The sequence below is a fragment of the Saccostrea echinata genome, unplaced genomic scaffold (assembly GCF_033153115.1).
Source record: "Saccostrea echinata isolate AGI-Se365-2 ecotype Australia unplaced genomic scaffold, CSIRO_AGI_Sech_v1 ptg000014l, whole genome shotgun sequence".
Classification (NCBI taxonomy): Eukaryota; Metazoa; Mollusca; class Bivalvia; order Ostreida; family Ostreidae; genus Saccostrea; species Saccostrea echinata.
Genome location: NW_026889763.1, coordinates 1854963 through 1869650, shown reverse-complemented (window position 1 = coordinate 1869650; position 14688 = coordinate 1854963). Strand labels below are relative to the sequence as shown.

General features: G+C 31.7%; 1 protein-coding gene across 1 annotated transcript in view; it reads left to right on the top strand.

The window, feature by feature from the left end:
* The first annotated feature begins 329 nt into the window (after positions 1-329).
* The window catches only part of LOC133186981 (uncharacterized), a 36778-nt gene continuing 22419 nt past the window's right edge, over positions 330-14688 (top strand). Inside the window, exons 1-8 of the mRNA XM_061322358.1 lie at positions 330-410; positions 1981-2108; positions 2614-2761; positions 2964-3094; positions 3711-4437; positions 4912-5091; positions 6058-6218; positions 6428-6521. Of these exons, the coding sequence (XP_061178342.1) occupies positions 1983-2108; positions 2614-2761; positions 2964-3094; positions 3711-4437; positions 4912-5091; positions 6058-6218; positions 6428-6521 (1567 nt within the window). The 5' untranslated portion in view covers positions 330-410; positions 1981-1982. The remainder of the gene's footprint in view (positions 411-1980; positions 2109-2613; positions 2762-2963; positions 3095-3710; positions 4438-4911; positions 5092-6057; positions 6219-6427; positions 6522-14688) is intronic.

The window sequence follows — 14688 nt, the reverse complement described above, 5'->3', positions numbered from 1 at the left end:
CATGTATATAAACTATTCCTTCGGTTCAATCAGTCAAAAAAAGGAACCTTGAATAAATTTATCGAATTTATTTGTAAATTTATTATATACTTTGAAATCACTTATTTTCGTGGATGATTTATTTTACATTATTTCCTGGTATGATGAAATCCACGAATTCATTTCCTCTACGTAATGTAAAAAAAAAATTACATTGTAAACTACAGTTTTATGTCTGTTTACAAAGAATGAAATTAAATCCACAACAACCTTCAAACCAACTTCCCATGAAGAAAATTGATTTTACAGTATTTTTTTTCCAGTGAAATGGGGATTAAATGTGTTTGATGAAAACAATTTTCGAAGTCTTCCTCGAAGGGAATCTGATGCACGCGATGCAAGATTTGAGTTGCTTAAAGATGAGTGTCAAGGTAATTAACACAATTTCTTGTTGTGTCCTTTCTCTTCAGGTTTATTAATTAAAATACATTTATAAGATATAGGAGAAATACTTGTGAGAGTTAGATACCGGTTTTTCTCTAACTCGAGTTCCTTAATCGTTTTAATTTTCAATAGACGCGAAACTTACCGAGTGTCTATTGACAATTGAAAAGTTATGGAACGAGAGTTGGAAAATAAATCGGATAATAACGAACACTAGTTATGGGACCTTTTCCCTCCTTTACTTCTACAAAAATTGTACATTACTACTGCACGGAGTTCTCATAAGTCTCCATTACGTAGCATGTCTTGACGTCTTAATACGTGTTCGACACGTGTTCAAAAACATGTTATCGAGAACCACAAAAGGAATCACTGTATGGAAGTGATGAAACATACAGAGGTAATGGGAGAAATATTTATCACAGATGCATGTATAGTTCTCTAAATAGTAGGGATGTCAATTTTGTCAATAATTCATATTCGAATATTCAATGAAAGTATTCGAATATATTCGAATATTCGATAAAAAAAAATGAAATGTTTTATTTTAAATATGCATTATCCTACTCTAACAAAAGGTTTAGCGTAGGTATTATACTTATATTGGAAGTAAATTTTATGAAGACTTTTGCAGTTGTGCAATAAGACATTCTATTTGATATATAATTTTATAATTTTAACAAATGAAACATATGTATGTTTAGTAGCTCCAACTGAGGAATCTGTCGTCTTGCCAAAGGCAAGATATAGTAGTAACGGTATGCTGTTCAGATTTCATAAATAAATTTCATAATAAATTACAATTATCTGCCTAATAAGAGATACAATTATAATCTTTGATACAATGTTTTTAAAGTATAAACAAATATTTTCATAGACAATTTTCCTAGGTAATTAATTAATTTCCCGATAATGAATATAAAATTCATCATAAAATTAATCATTTAATCTGAAATTGAGCGCTCTACAAAATTAATTACAGTGGACATTCATTTGAATGATCAATTAAATTTGTTTTGATAAGTATACTCTTCACGTCTTTTAGACATTCTAAGAAGTTTTTCATTTTGTTGTCCTCGATTCTAGACACGATTGTATTTAAGTAATAAAAACTATGAAAGTACGTTTTGTATTATACATAGAGCATTATTGTACAATTCTTTAACACTCTTACTCAAAACAAAATCCATGTAATTTAGTAATTCTATAAGATAAGAAAGTAGCGAAAGAAATCAGGCGATCGAAATTGATCGCCAGTAAATTAAAGAGGGATAATTCCAGCACTGTTCTAATCAAAATTTAATAATCACAGTACTTCTTTTTATGAAATCTGAAAAACACCGAATATTCGAATCTTAAATTCATATTCGAATATCAACGCATCGAATGAATATTCGAATGTTCGAATATTCGTTGCCATCCCTACTAAATAGACATTCATAAGAAATAGAAGATCTCAAGAATCATTGAGAAGCAATGATACAAAATATTGCAATATGTACTTTGAAACTAAACTAAATTTTTAACAGTTCTTTGAATGATTAAAAAACTTTTCAGAAATGGAAAGGGCTAAAGAAAGAAGAGAAGCACCAATATTCAAAGGAAAACGATATTGGAAAGATGGGGATCGAAGTGTCGTACTCATTTACGATGCAAACGGTTATATAGCAGGAATACAGGCAGGGGTAAGTAAAACAACGTATTGTACATAGTGTAGAATTGAGAGAGAGAGAGAGAGAGAGAGAGAGAGAGAGAGAGAGAGAGAGTACTTTAAATAGAGTGAAGAACGTATGTGCAGATATAGGATTGTAGTTTAATTTACAAAAACTATTCATTTTTCCAGTTGAAAAATTTAAGAAATCTTAATTGTATATATAGAATTGTAGATTGCATCTTTGAAAAGTGTATTTAAAGTAACGTCTTGGTAGTTATGCAACGCAAATGTTTTGAGCATTTATTTTTTTTTTTAATTTCTATTATTATACATGTAATTATTCTAATTTATTTTAGAGGATGAGCATCTTTGAGGAAATCTAGATTGTAATGTAAATTAATTGTAATCTATAAAAAATTCTTTAAAAAAGTAACTTATTCCTTTTCTATGTATATGCGACCCATAAACTCGGGAAGCAAAATAAGTCTTGAATTCCTTTCTTAGTGTATGGAATATATACGGAATCTCTCCTTCAGATCCCTAGAAGTGCTTTTAAAAGGGAAGACCAAAAAAAGAAATTGATGGGTGTACACTCAGAAGAAGAAGACAATTCCTCAGCACACATACCTATAGTTCATCGTAGGCGAAGACAAGCTAATACAGACCCAGAAACAATCTCACAAGGTAATAACATTTTCCCTCAAAATCTGACCCCTTTTTTATGGTTTACTTTTTGAGGACCGATGAGAAATATGGAAAGGTTCAAAGAGTCATTTTAGCAGAACCAAATATTAAACACAGCACATATAATATCATTACCCTTAATTTTATAATATCATTACACTTCATTTTATAACTATTTTATCCATACTTTATATTTTTCAAGAAGAGTTGGAAACTAATGTCGAAGATGGAAGCCTACCAATGTTTACAGAAACACAATACTGGAAAAACATGGACCTAAATGCGGTATACCCATACATTGCAGACAAGTTTTTAGCAGGAATAAGGACATCAGTAAGTAAAGCAAACGTTGTGTAGTTTTTAATGGAAAGCTTAAAGTTATGATGCAGGGGAGAGAGAGAGAGAGAGAGAGAGAGAGAGAGAGAGAGAGAGGAGATTGTACTTTAAATGATATAAAAAACATTTTCGTTGATACATGAATGAATATATTTCAAAAAAAAGTCTTTACCAGTAAATTAATTGAATTATCTTAATTGTTACATTAATTAGTTTAATACATCTTTTGTATGCTTTTTGAAACATTTATATAGTAAAACAGATTTTGTAGTTGCTGAGCACAATTTTTCTCAAGCCGTTTTTAGTAAATTTTCACGAGAATGATCTGAAGTTTCTCTAGGGAATTGTAGACTACATTATAGATAACGATGTACATGTAATTTAAATTCATATATTCAATGAATTAAATTCGACGAAAACAAGCAAATAACACTATTCTATATATATATATATATATATATATATATATATATATATATATATATATATATATATATATATATATATATATATATATATATATATATATGCAGTTCATAAATTCGTCTAGCACTATTATGCCTTACTACCGGTACTGTAGTTGTATTAATAATATATGAAGTATCACTTTTAGATGCCAAAAGGAGATTTTATGAATGAAGAAGAGAAAATGAAATTGAGGCGTATTCAAACAAAGGAAATATACCTTTCTTCAATGCCTTATTGGAATATCTTTCATCGATTGAGAAGACATACACATTCAAAACCAGAAAAAACGTCAGTGAGACCTACACCCTCAGGATCACCTCAGACAAAGAGACATAGTACAACAACGTCCTCTACTTTATTTTTAAAGAAATCCACACCAGCATCTTCGTTTGTAACACATAAACAGGCATTTAAGTCAACACCATCACCTTCCGGAATTCCAAGAGAATCTGGAGCATCAACAACATTTCACAAAACAGGAGAGTCATTTGTACCAACAGCAAAACGATTGGAAAGCGCAAAGGCCCATAAGTCATCAACAACAAAACAGCCTCTTGTGTCAAGAACACATCCTTTTGGAGCTTCAATGGAACCTATGCAATCAACATTATTCCTTAGACGTAAACATTTGGAGCAACAGCATACCCCTCTACGTTTTTCAAGAATGGCGGCAAAACAACTTATAAAACCACATAGTGTAGGCTCAGAAACAGAGTCTGCTTCATTAAGGCCAACCATTCCTACTCATCTAAATCATCCAAGAGAAAGAAAACTACTTCTATCGCACAACATGAATACACACCGTCCTGTTATCCATCATTCTGTCGAGGACGATGATGTTGTTTACTTCACTGTTTACTTCATTAATCCAGGTTTGATATCCGTGTACATGTACTTTTTTATTTATAAAGAAAATATTCAAATGTTATATACCAAAGTATTTATTAAAGAAAATAACTATCTATTTAATTGCTTTTTACGTTGAATCATTAAGATATGTAATTAATTATGCTTTATTTGTAAAAGTTTGGTGATCTTTTAGTGACTAGGTCTGTTGGCTGGATTTAGATCACACAAAGAAATTCTTAAATTTCTTGCATGACATAAAAACGATTTTAAATAAGTGTTTTCTATTATTATTTACATGAAATATGGAGATAACAAACAATATTCAAGCTCATATCCATTTAAATAATTCAAATCAGTAGCAGAGCAAACAGGGACCTCCAAAAACATCAGAGGCCGGATAAGGTGCCATGGAGGAATAAGCATCCCCTGTCGACTGGTCACACCTTATATGTATCACTTTAACACTTAGGAACATCAATCTCTTTTCTTTCTCATAGAGCGCATTTGTGACCCAGAACGTTCTAGATCTGTCGACGAATTTGAACACTGGGGCACTGGATCTGACCTTTTCATGCAGAATGGAACACATGTAAACTCTTTCATACAGATACCACGTGACGAAAGAAAACTTCAAAGTGAGAATCTGTGGAATGCTGAGAAATGCCTATGGACTCAAGGTAACAGTGGTTAGCTTCCATCTGAACAAATATGTCTGTTAATTAATTGATGAATCATACATAGTTATTAAATATTTGTTGAAATACGCATCTGTAAATTACGATTTTCCGTTTGGTGTGTCTATTTATAACTGGTAATAATATCTCAGATGATAACATCTATTAGAAGACATAGAAATATATTATAGACATTCTATAATTCTTTGGTGTAAAATAATTTTTTTTTTGAATTTTTTGGATTCTTTTGACCCATTTAAGTATGATAAAGTATACGAAGGATGAGATAACGATGACTTGCAATTACAGGCTTAATCTGAGTGAATAATGATACAATGTTTCATAATAACAGGGCAGTCATTATACAGGATAATTACCATTCAGTTAACTTGAAGGTGACCGACAGAGCTCTGCCATTAAGGACACACGCAACGTACCTTACCTACTGATAATTTTTCAAGATATTCTTAATTTAAGATTACGGTGCCATCAGATGTTCGTAGACAAAAAATCAGCATGCATTACCAGGGGTTTTGAAATGATATCAATTGATGAAAACTCTTGTATAATTCAAAGAAAAATATACAAAAATTATTTAACATATATTCTAGATGTTCTGTTTATCCAAACTTGTTTTAGAAGAAGTGTACAACAGCATATATAGACATTAAAATATAGCACACAGTTCCTTTAAGTATTGGAACTCTTCAACTCCAGGGAAAAAAACAATAAAGTTCAAACTACGTTGCGTATGTCCTTAAGTCATTTTCGAGTCCTTTCAGCGAACATTCAATTGACTGAATGGTGCAGGTTTATCCTGTTTTACTAGTGAATTATAATTACAGTGAAATTGGATCTTTCGTTGCTAACGAAGATATGGCAACAGGGCGAATCTCAAGTTACTGATAATGATAAATATCACTGAATTGGAATTTTCTTTACTAACAATTATATGACTTATATTTATAGGGCAGATCTATAGTTACAATTTCGATGAGAATCGGGATTGCCATACCCTGTTTCCACTTCTTCTGAATTACAACAGAGGGCGTTTGACGGGATTTGCATTGCTCTTTAAGATGGATTTTCCTTCTCCGTATGTGGAGCATCCTGACAAAGGACTTTTAAGGGTTTGTGTCATATACATGTATTTAAACCTTTTAAAAAACAATAAATTCATTCTAACTTCCTTTTCTGATTCAGCCATATAATTTTATGCAACAGATCTTGATTTCATGGAAATCTTGATGCTGTTCAGTATTTTTTTTTCTATATAATGATGTTTGGATATGAGAAAACATATTACCTTATGCTTTGGTATTCTTCTTCTTCATTTCAGTTCATGTTTAAGAAAGTTCCGAAGTGTTATTATGAGATTGGTCGCCTGACTAAGCTGCAGTTCTTCCTAACTAATGACTTTTTATCTCGTCGCTGTTGAAGGAAATGGGGTGTTGAACGGTCCTCGTAAAAGATGTACACGACTTGATGATCGCTTATCTTTTTTCTTAAATCTAATTATGTAGAACTCATGTCATATTAGTATTCTTTCATTCGCTGTTTAAAATTATTTATTTGATTTTATTCCATTAGCTGATCATATACATGTATTGATTAACACTTACTGAGTTTTAAATTACTGTATCAATTCTAGTCACTTTATTTATCTACTTATTTAAATATTAATCTCTGGTCCAGACAACATCTTTAGTCTGTGTTTTGTACTAATTTAATAAAAAGAATTTATTTCTTGTTTGAAATTTGAAATCAACACTGTTGGCGATGCATAACAATGCAAACACTGAATACATATAACCCTTTGTTCACAATACTTATCATTTGGTTTATTTGTCATTTCTGAAGAAATACTCCGTGGTAGCCGAAAACAAAGGAAAACTATGTCTGACGTGATAAAATTACATTAGTGACGTTTTGACAGCACTTTCTAGTTTGTTTTAGTAATTACTATGATATGCATGTATTTATGCGTATACAAGTTATTTAACATTTAGTGTACATTATATAGTCAATTGTGCATAGTGCTTGATTCGGTGTTTGAGCACGAAATTTTCCTAATGGTTTGAAATATGAATTAAGGAAGCGATTGCAAGGCGTCACGTGATCGACTCATGTGATGTTTAAAAAAAGAAGATTTACGGTAACCATTTCCGGAATAACAGGTGAATAAAGAGCGTGATTATGATTACGCCCATGACAAAAGGTCTTCGTGGCAATATTTTTAAAACAGAGAAAGAATAAGATAAAGATGTGATTTTGCAGAGTGTTGGTGAGCGTCGACGCAGATTATTTTTTTATCCCTGTGTTTTTTTCCTTTTGACACGTCTACCTTTTGTCGTAGTTCTGAACACTGAAATCTATTTCATGAATAATTTAATTCATATCTGGATCTTTATGTCCTCTAGTTTTATTTAAAATATTAGAATTTTATTTGAGATCGGTTTCTTTACTATAGGAATTATGTCGCATGCTTGACATGAACGTATTTTTAAAAATATTGCAGAGGAAATTGTTTTCATTTGTAAGATCTTCTCTAGCATTTTCAATTCTTACATCGACCATGTAAACATTGAATCGTCGGCACATATATTGCGTAAGCATTTGTTGTGGTAAAATGTTTTATGCGTCGTATTTGGTAAAAAATCGAAACTTAAACACACTTCTTCTGGCAGAAAAGAAAAGTTTCTTTTTGCAAGTTTTCACAAATCTAGCAAAAAATACGCGTGTAAGAATGACAGACGAAACTAAGAGAGGTTAACTCTGACAGTACTACGGAGGTACCAGGTATACCAGAGAGAGAAAATTATTTTGAGCATATAACGTTACATTAAAAAAAAACATTTAAACTCATCATGCTCACAGGAATATATTTGAAAAATGAATTAACTTTTTTTAAAATTCACGAGGACATGAACAAAGACGCTTCACCTCAGCAAATTTTACGAACCGCGTGAGCATGAAGCGCAAATTTATAAATGTCATTCACCGATTATTTTTGAAACAAAACAATTTGCACTATAGTTTTGACGTCAAGTGTGATATTATGACGTCACAATGGAGATATATGTAGGCTTACCTAGTTCATGAGAAAATGAATCTGAAGTAAAAATATTTGCAAATGTAAATATTTAAATAGCAAATCACTAAAATTTGTCAAATAAGATAATAGCTAGGATTTTTATATACAGTATATATTTCAGGTACAAGTTCTCTGAAATAACCTATTCATTCAATGTGTTCAAGTGACTCTACACCCCCCCCCCCCCCTTTCCGATTCCAAGTCACTGTGCAGAGAATTCGATGAGTGTTCAAAGCATGAACGATTTGGCCCTTGGACCACTGTGCACTGGCTTAGAATGTATATACCTATATTGATATAATATCGGAATGAATATTTTGGAGATGGGAAAATAAAAAAAAAATATAATGCATATTGTTGTTTTTTGTGTACACTCTGTTCGTATCAGGTGGTACATAATACTTTTATCATTCTGCTCTACGTATAAAATGAGCAACCACCACAAGATTTTCCGAAAAAATTATTTATTAATCTATACGTATTTTCTATAGTTTTTTAAACAGATTATGCATATTAAAGGTTCAGAAACAAACCATCAGATTAAAATTTATGAAATCTTTAAATATTTTAGGAAGGGGGGGGGGGTATTGAAATGCATGTAGCTTAAAAAAGAATGTGATGACCCCACTTCATATTTTAACCATAAGTCACTTATAATAATTGTTACAAAATATATTAATTTTAGGAATATTCATTGGGCAATTTTTATTCAAGACGTTGAAAACTGCTCTTGGGGTGAAAATATTACTGCAAATTTACAATGACTACTCCCCAAAGCAACTTTGGTATTACTGCAACTATCAATAGTTTCCGATACAGTTTTTATTTTCAATGAATATAAAGCATATTATTTAATATCAGGTGAAAATTATTTAATTTGTTTTAATTTTGATACCTGTATGGCATACTTAAAATTTCTCTACATAAATATCAAAATATTGAAAAACGGTGGTTTCCATGGCAACCATATCTTTCTTATAACCCTGATGACCTTGGTTGACATTTTCGTATTATGATACCATTAACGTAAGGCAAATTATATGTAAAAATGAGAAAAATTCATAGAGCGGATATTTTTCATGGACCCTTGCAATCTCTTCCTTAAACACATACACAGCTTGGTCTTTCATACAAACTATCACGAGCTCAAAATGATATACTCACTCCCTCATACACAGAAAAACACAACACTAATTAAATACAGAGAGATCAAAATCTATATAAATTTAGACCACATAATTGATTTCTTGGAATTTAGTCTAGGATGTAAATCTTATATGGTACCAATTTTAATGCACAAGATGCGCATTTCGACAATTTATATCTCTTTAGTGATGCTCATGCCGAAACGTTGGAAATTCGAACTATTAAACTAAACTAAAATAAGAAATATTTAAAATAAATCTTTTAAGAGCTGAAAAAAGGGGGCGGGGGATGCCAAAGACTTGGACCAAATACGTCAAAGGATCAGAGCTATGCATGAGGGAGATAATCCTAAATTTTGAATGATATATATGAAGATAACTAAAAGTATTCAAGCTGAAAAGTCCATTCAAACAATACAAATCAGGAACAGAGCTTACACGGACCTCTAAAACATCAGAGGTGGGATCAGGTGCCATGGAGGAGGAAGCATCCCCTGCCGATCGGTCACACCCGTCGTGTGCTCTTTATCATGATCGGGAAATAACGGGAAAAATCCGTCGACAATTCAGTGTGTAAATAATGGCCTAACAATTAGTATGAAAAACGTCAGTCAGCATTTGAATTACTTATAGATTTTATTTCCTGAGGAGGTCATTGTATTGACCATAGAACTTACGAAATGACTTAAAACGAGGCTGTTGATATTCTTGTTTCATCAACTTGTTTGTCAATAATTTTCCTAGGTTTAGAAATTGTTCATACGTATAGAGCATGCTATTGCGTATCGAATCAATAGAGAGATATAAACTCATTATGCAGTTGATGAGGTAAATTGCTGCATAAGTAAGGGAAGTTGACGATTGAAAAGTTAGTCATCACGTTTATCATAAAGATTTGTTGTTAGATTACCATAAACGTTCTTCTCTAGTAAAATATCCAAATATGCAACTGATGTGTCATACTATGTGACATCTTTTATTTCAAGCTCACTGGGATAAATCGTGTCGACATATGAATGAAAATAACTATTGTTCATTGATAATACGTCGTCGATATATCTATATGCCAAGTTTAAGGTCTCAGCAAGTGCTTTTCCCCCGTGCATGAGATTTTGAATAAATTCTGCATCATATGAATTAAATATGACTGTTGGAAGACCTGGTCTCTCTTTTCAATATCAACTTCAGAGTATTTGTGTGTACAATCAGAATATTTTTTAACTAAATAATTTTGAAATAAATTTCTAAATTTTACCACAGCAATTTTAAAAATAATAACCATATTTTCAAGCTAGTACCGAAGTACTTAGCTAGTGGGATGTTGTGACCCTCGGGGACTAACAGTCCCCAGCAGAGACTTATACGGTACCAATTTTGATGCATCAGATTCACATTTCGACAAATGATGTCTCTTAGGACTCAGACAACAATGCTACTAATTAGTGAATGTCTTTACATAATAGCCAATAAATCGTCTAGGTCCCAAGATCATAAAAATGACTTAAGTCAATTTTCAATGGCCTATAAATTGTTTAATAATTGTTCACTTTATCTTTTATTTTGCAAATAACAAAAAATTTTATAAAGCAATTATGAAAAATATTTTAATTTTGGACTGCTTAACTTCTTTATCAGTTTAGTACAACATGAAGATTTTGACTTAAGCTTAAGATGCTTCGGGATCCAGGTGCCAATTATTTTATTTTATTATTTTATTTTTTGTATTTATCGAATACAATTTACTTATATCATTGATGGAATCAACAAGATTCCACTTCCCTTAGAGCATGTATATTTCTTGATGACTTTCTCAATGATTCTATTTTTCTTTATTACGGAATCAAAAATTATGTCTGTATGAAAGTTTGTATTCAGCAAACATACAAATCAGTGAACGGCAGTACCATTTTTTCAGATGCATAATTGGAGAACTTTTTTTGTTTGTATGTTGTTTAACGTCCCTCTCGAGAATTTTTCACTCATATGGAGACGCCACCACTTGCCGGTGGAGAGCTGCAAATTTTGTCCTATACTCGGCACTTACGGCCATTGAGCAGTGAGGGATCTTTTTCGTGCCAGCACCTACTGTGCGGTTTATACGGTCTCATCCGAAGTGCGGGTCTCCATGTCCCACAGTGGGATTCGAACCCGCGACGTAAGGATCAACTCCTTACTTCGCAACTCTAGAGCAGACGCTCTAACCACTGCGCCACGCTGGCGACAATTGGAGAATGTAAATAAAATGAAAGAATAGCCTCATTAGAAAGGCATTGCATTTCAATTAATAGTTTATAATATATCTGCAAACAAATAATTATAATTATAAACGTATTTTTTTCAGAAGACTTTATTCGGAACAAATCGGAACTTCTTATAAAAATGGGAGAAATTGCTACGTGTTCCGAATAAGTGTGTATCAGTTACTTAAATTGACATTCATTCAATGAAGAGACTCAGCCTTTTATGCTGATTTTCAGGGAATCAGCAAAATATAGCTTTTTATTTCTTAGATATTGAAAAAGCAGTATAATAACATGATATTGATGATTTCTTTTTTATTTTTAATGGCTATTTTTCTTTAAGCAGATTGTAAACTTCAAACAAAGAAAATTTTAAACATTAGTTAATATTCCTTTTGCCTTTGATCTCACCGGGACGAAGGCTTACGTGAGCTTCTCTGATCGAAATTGTACCACAGAGTTTTCTTAGGTAATGGGAAATCAGGTTTTTTTTCAAATGAAGAGCCACTCCTTATTAAGATATAGAGAAAATTGGGTGCGATCATTTTGAAAATCTTCTAATGAAGATCCACTGAGACAGAAAAAAAAGAAACATGAGGAAGATCTCTGACACAGTGTAGATTATTTTTTTCTTTTTCAAATGACCCCTGGGGGTAGGATGGGGCCACAAGGGGCGATCAAATTATTACATTGGAATACACGGGAAAAATCATTAAAAGTATTCTTTTCAAAAACAGAAAAACCATTATTAGTCATATTTTTATGGAAGCATCCTAGGGTAGTGTTGACTCAAGTTTATTTAAATCATGATCCGCGGGGAAAGGGAAGGGTACAATGGGCGATCAAAATTTAGAAAAAATCTCTTCAAGAACAGCGAAGCAATGATAAGTTAAATTTATACGAAACATCCCCAGGTAGTGTATATTCAATTTCGTTCAAATCATGATCCGGGGGGTTGTGGGGTTGGGTTGGGTTAGGGAGAGGCTACAATATAGGCGATAAATATTTCAAAAAACACAATCCGCATTATTTTTCACTGAATTAATAATGATTAAAAAGGATATATCAGTTATGCTGGCTTTACTGTTGGGAGATTCTTCAATTTGCTCCCCCATATTTTTATTGAAAATGATCAGATAAACAATTGTATTAAAACAAGACAAGAACTTCCCTTAGTGCCTATCAGTTTTCAATGGAGCAGAAATATTCCATAAATTATAAAGCAATTGTAGAATACGTGGTACTTGGTACAGGTTTATGTCTCTTTGTTTGCATTTTATTCATAATAAATACACGTACTGGTAGAGTACAAATGACTTTAAATTACATCGAGAAGAAACTATTTTCTAAACAAATATGATTTTTCTGTAAAATTCTTACAATATTTCCTCTGTATTTTGTTTTTGTTTGTAATTCATTCACTGTAAAAAGTACTAGTGCACTCTTACTTCTTACCAATTATAGAAACAGTTAAGTGAACGATATACAGAATTATATTTTTATCCACTTGCCTTGTGAAGACAAGTACATGTACAAAAATTAAATAAAATGTAAAATTGTTAAATCATTTTCATTTGGTATACGTATGTCCTGAGTGTTTTGCCACTATATCTGAACGAAGATTTAGAATTCTAATGTTTATACCAATACTGATCTTCTGTAATCATAAAAAAAATCTGACATAACTTTAAATAAACATATATATGTTTATTTAATTGTACAAATAAAAAAAATCTTCTATATAGAAGTATGTACATCGGAAGGCTTACATGTAATACACAATAAGTCAATAAGAATATGCATTGTAATTTTTTAAACTTTATCAAAATGTCACAACAACTGTATTATCTACATGAGCTTACAACTTTGAAAAAAATATCATTAATCTAAAATACTTTGAAACGTCAATTAACTCTAACATATTCTTGATGTAAAATTTATAAATTTACAATAATATCATTAGTATTGTAGATTCCTTTTTTACGCGAGTACTATATTACGCGAGTACTATATCGCGAAATGGCTCTTATAAATACGTCATATCGCGAGAATAATAATTTGCGACGAGTGGTGCTTCTCGTGAACTTAATTCCTATCGTATATTTAGGAATCTACAGTATTGCAAGGATACATGTGTAAAACAGTATGCTCATATAAAAGCAAACAAAATTTACCTTTATTTAGTACTGTGCAAACTTATTCTTTTTGAATGGGTCTACTTGAAACTAAATCTACAAAATATGACTTAAAATGTAGATTTTACTTGTTTATTTACAATAAAAGATGATCCACTGTACATTAGTAAGTACAATTTTTGATAAAATATTCGTTTCTTTTATCAAAAATTTAAAATCCAGTTATTCTAGATCTGACAACATGAATTAATTTTTTAAATACCAAACTGAATATAAGTTGTGTGGCTAAGTGCCGAGGGAGTCGGACGAAAAGACAGACGAAAAGTAAAAGGCGTGACTTTTGAAACTGCTTGAGTTCAATGAAATAAACTAACAAGCATTTAAAAAAATTATCAAGATTTCACAAGAAAGTAATACTAAAAGTATAAATTTTACCTATACTACACATAAGTATGATTTTTGTCAACAAAATAGGTGTACTGTAACAAACTATTTTCATAATTGCGCATCCAATTCACTATAAAAGCATTGCATATATAACACTAGATACAAAACCGAATTTCCTTTCCGTATCATCAAAGTGCATGTATCGGGATTTTTGACGACTCCCCCCTCCCCCCCCCCCCAAAAAAAAAAAAAAGAAAAATGTCATTTTTTGATTTTGTGAATATTTTTGGCTTTTAATTAGTGTTTTAAGGCTCTCTAAATCTTATTTAGATTTATTTACCCATATGTGTTGGCTATTGTTAAGTATTTATGTCTTGAAACGAAAGGGATTTTAGCGACAAAAAGGGCAAAAATTCTCTCCATTCTTTAATTTTCCGGCAAACACTTGGTGTTGTCCCTACCGTTTTGTCAAACTGCCATGAAATAGTCCCTCACAGTATGAAGTGCATCATTCTATATTTACTTTAGCACCACTTGAGGTTAGTTCGTCAGCCAGAAACTGATAGTCGTCCAGTTCCTTTGCCGTCACTCTTGTTGAA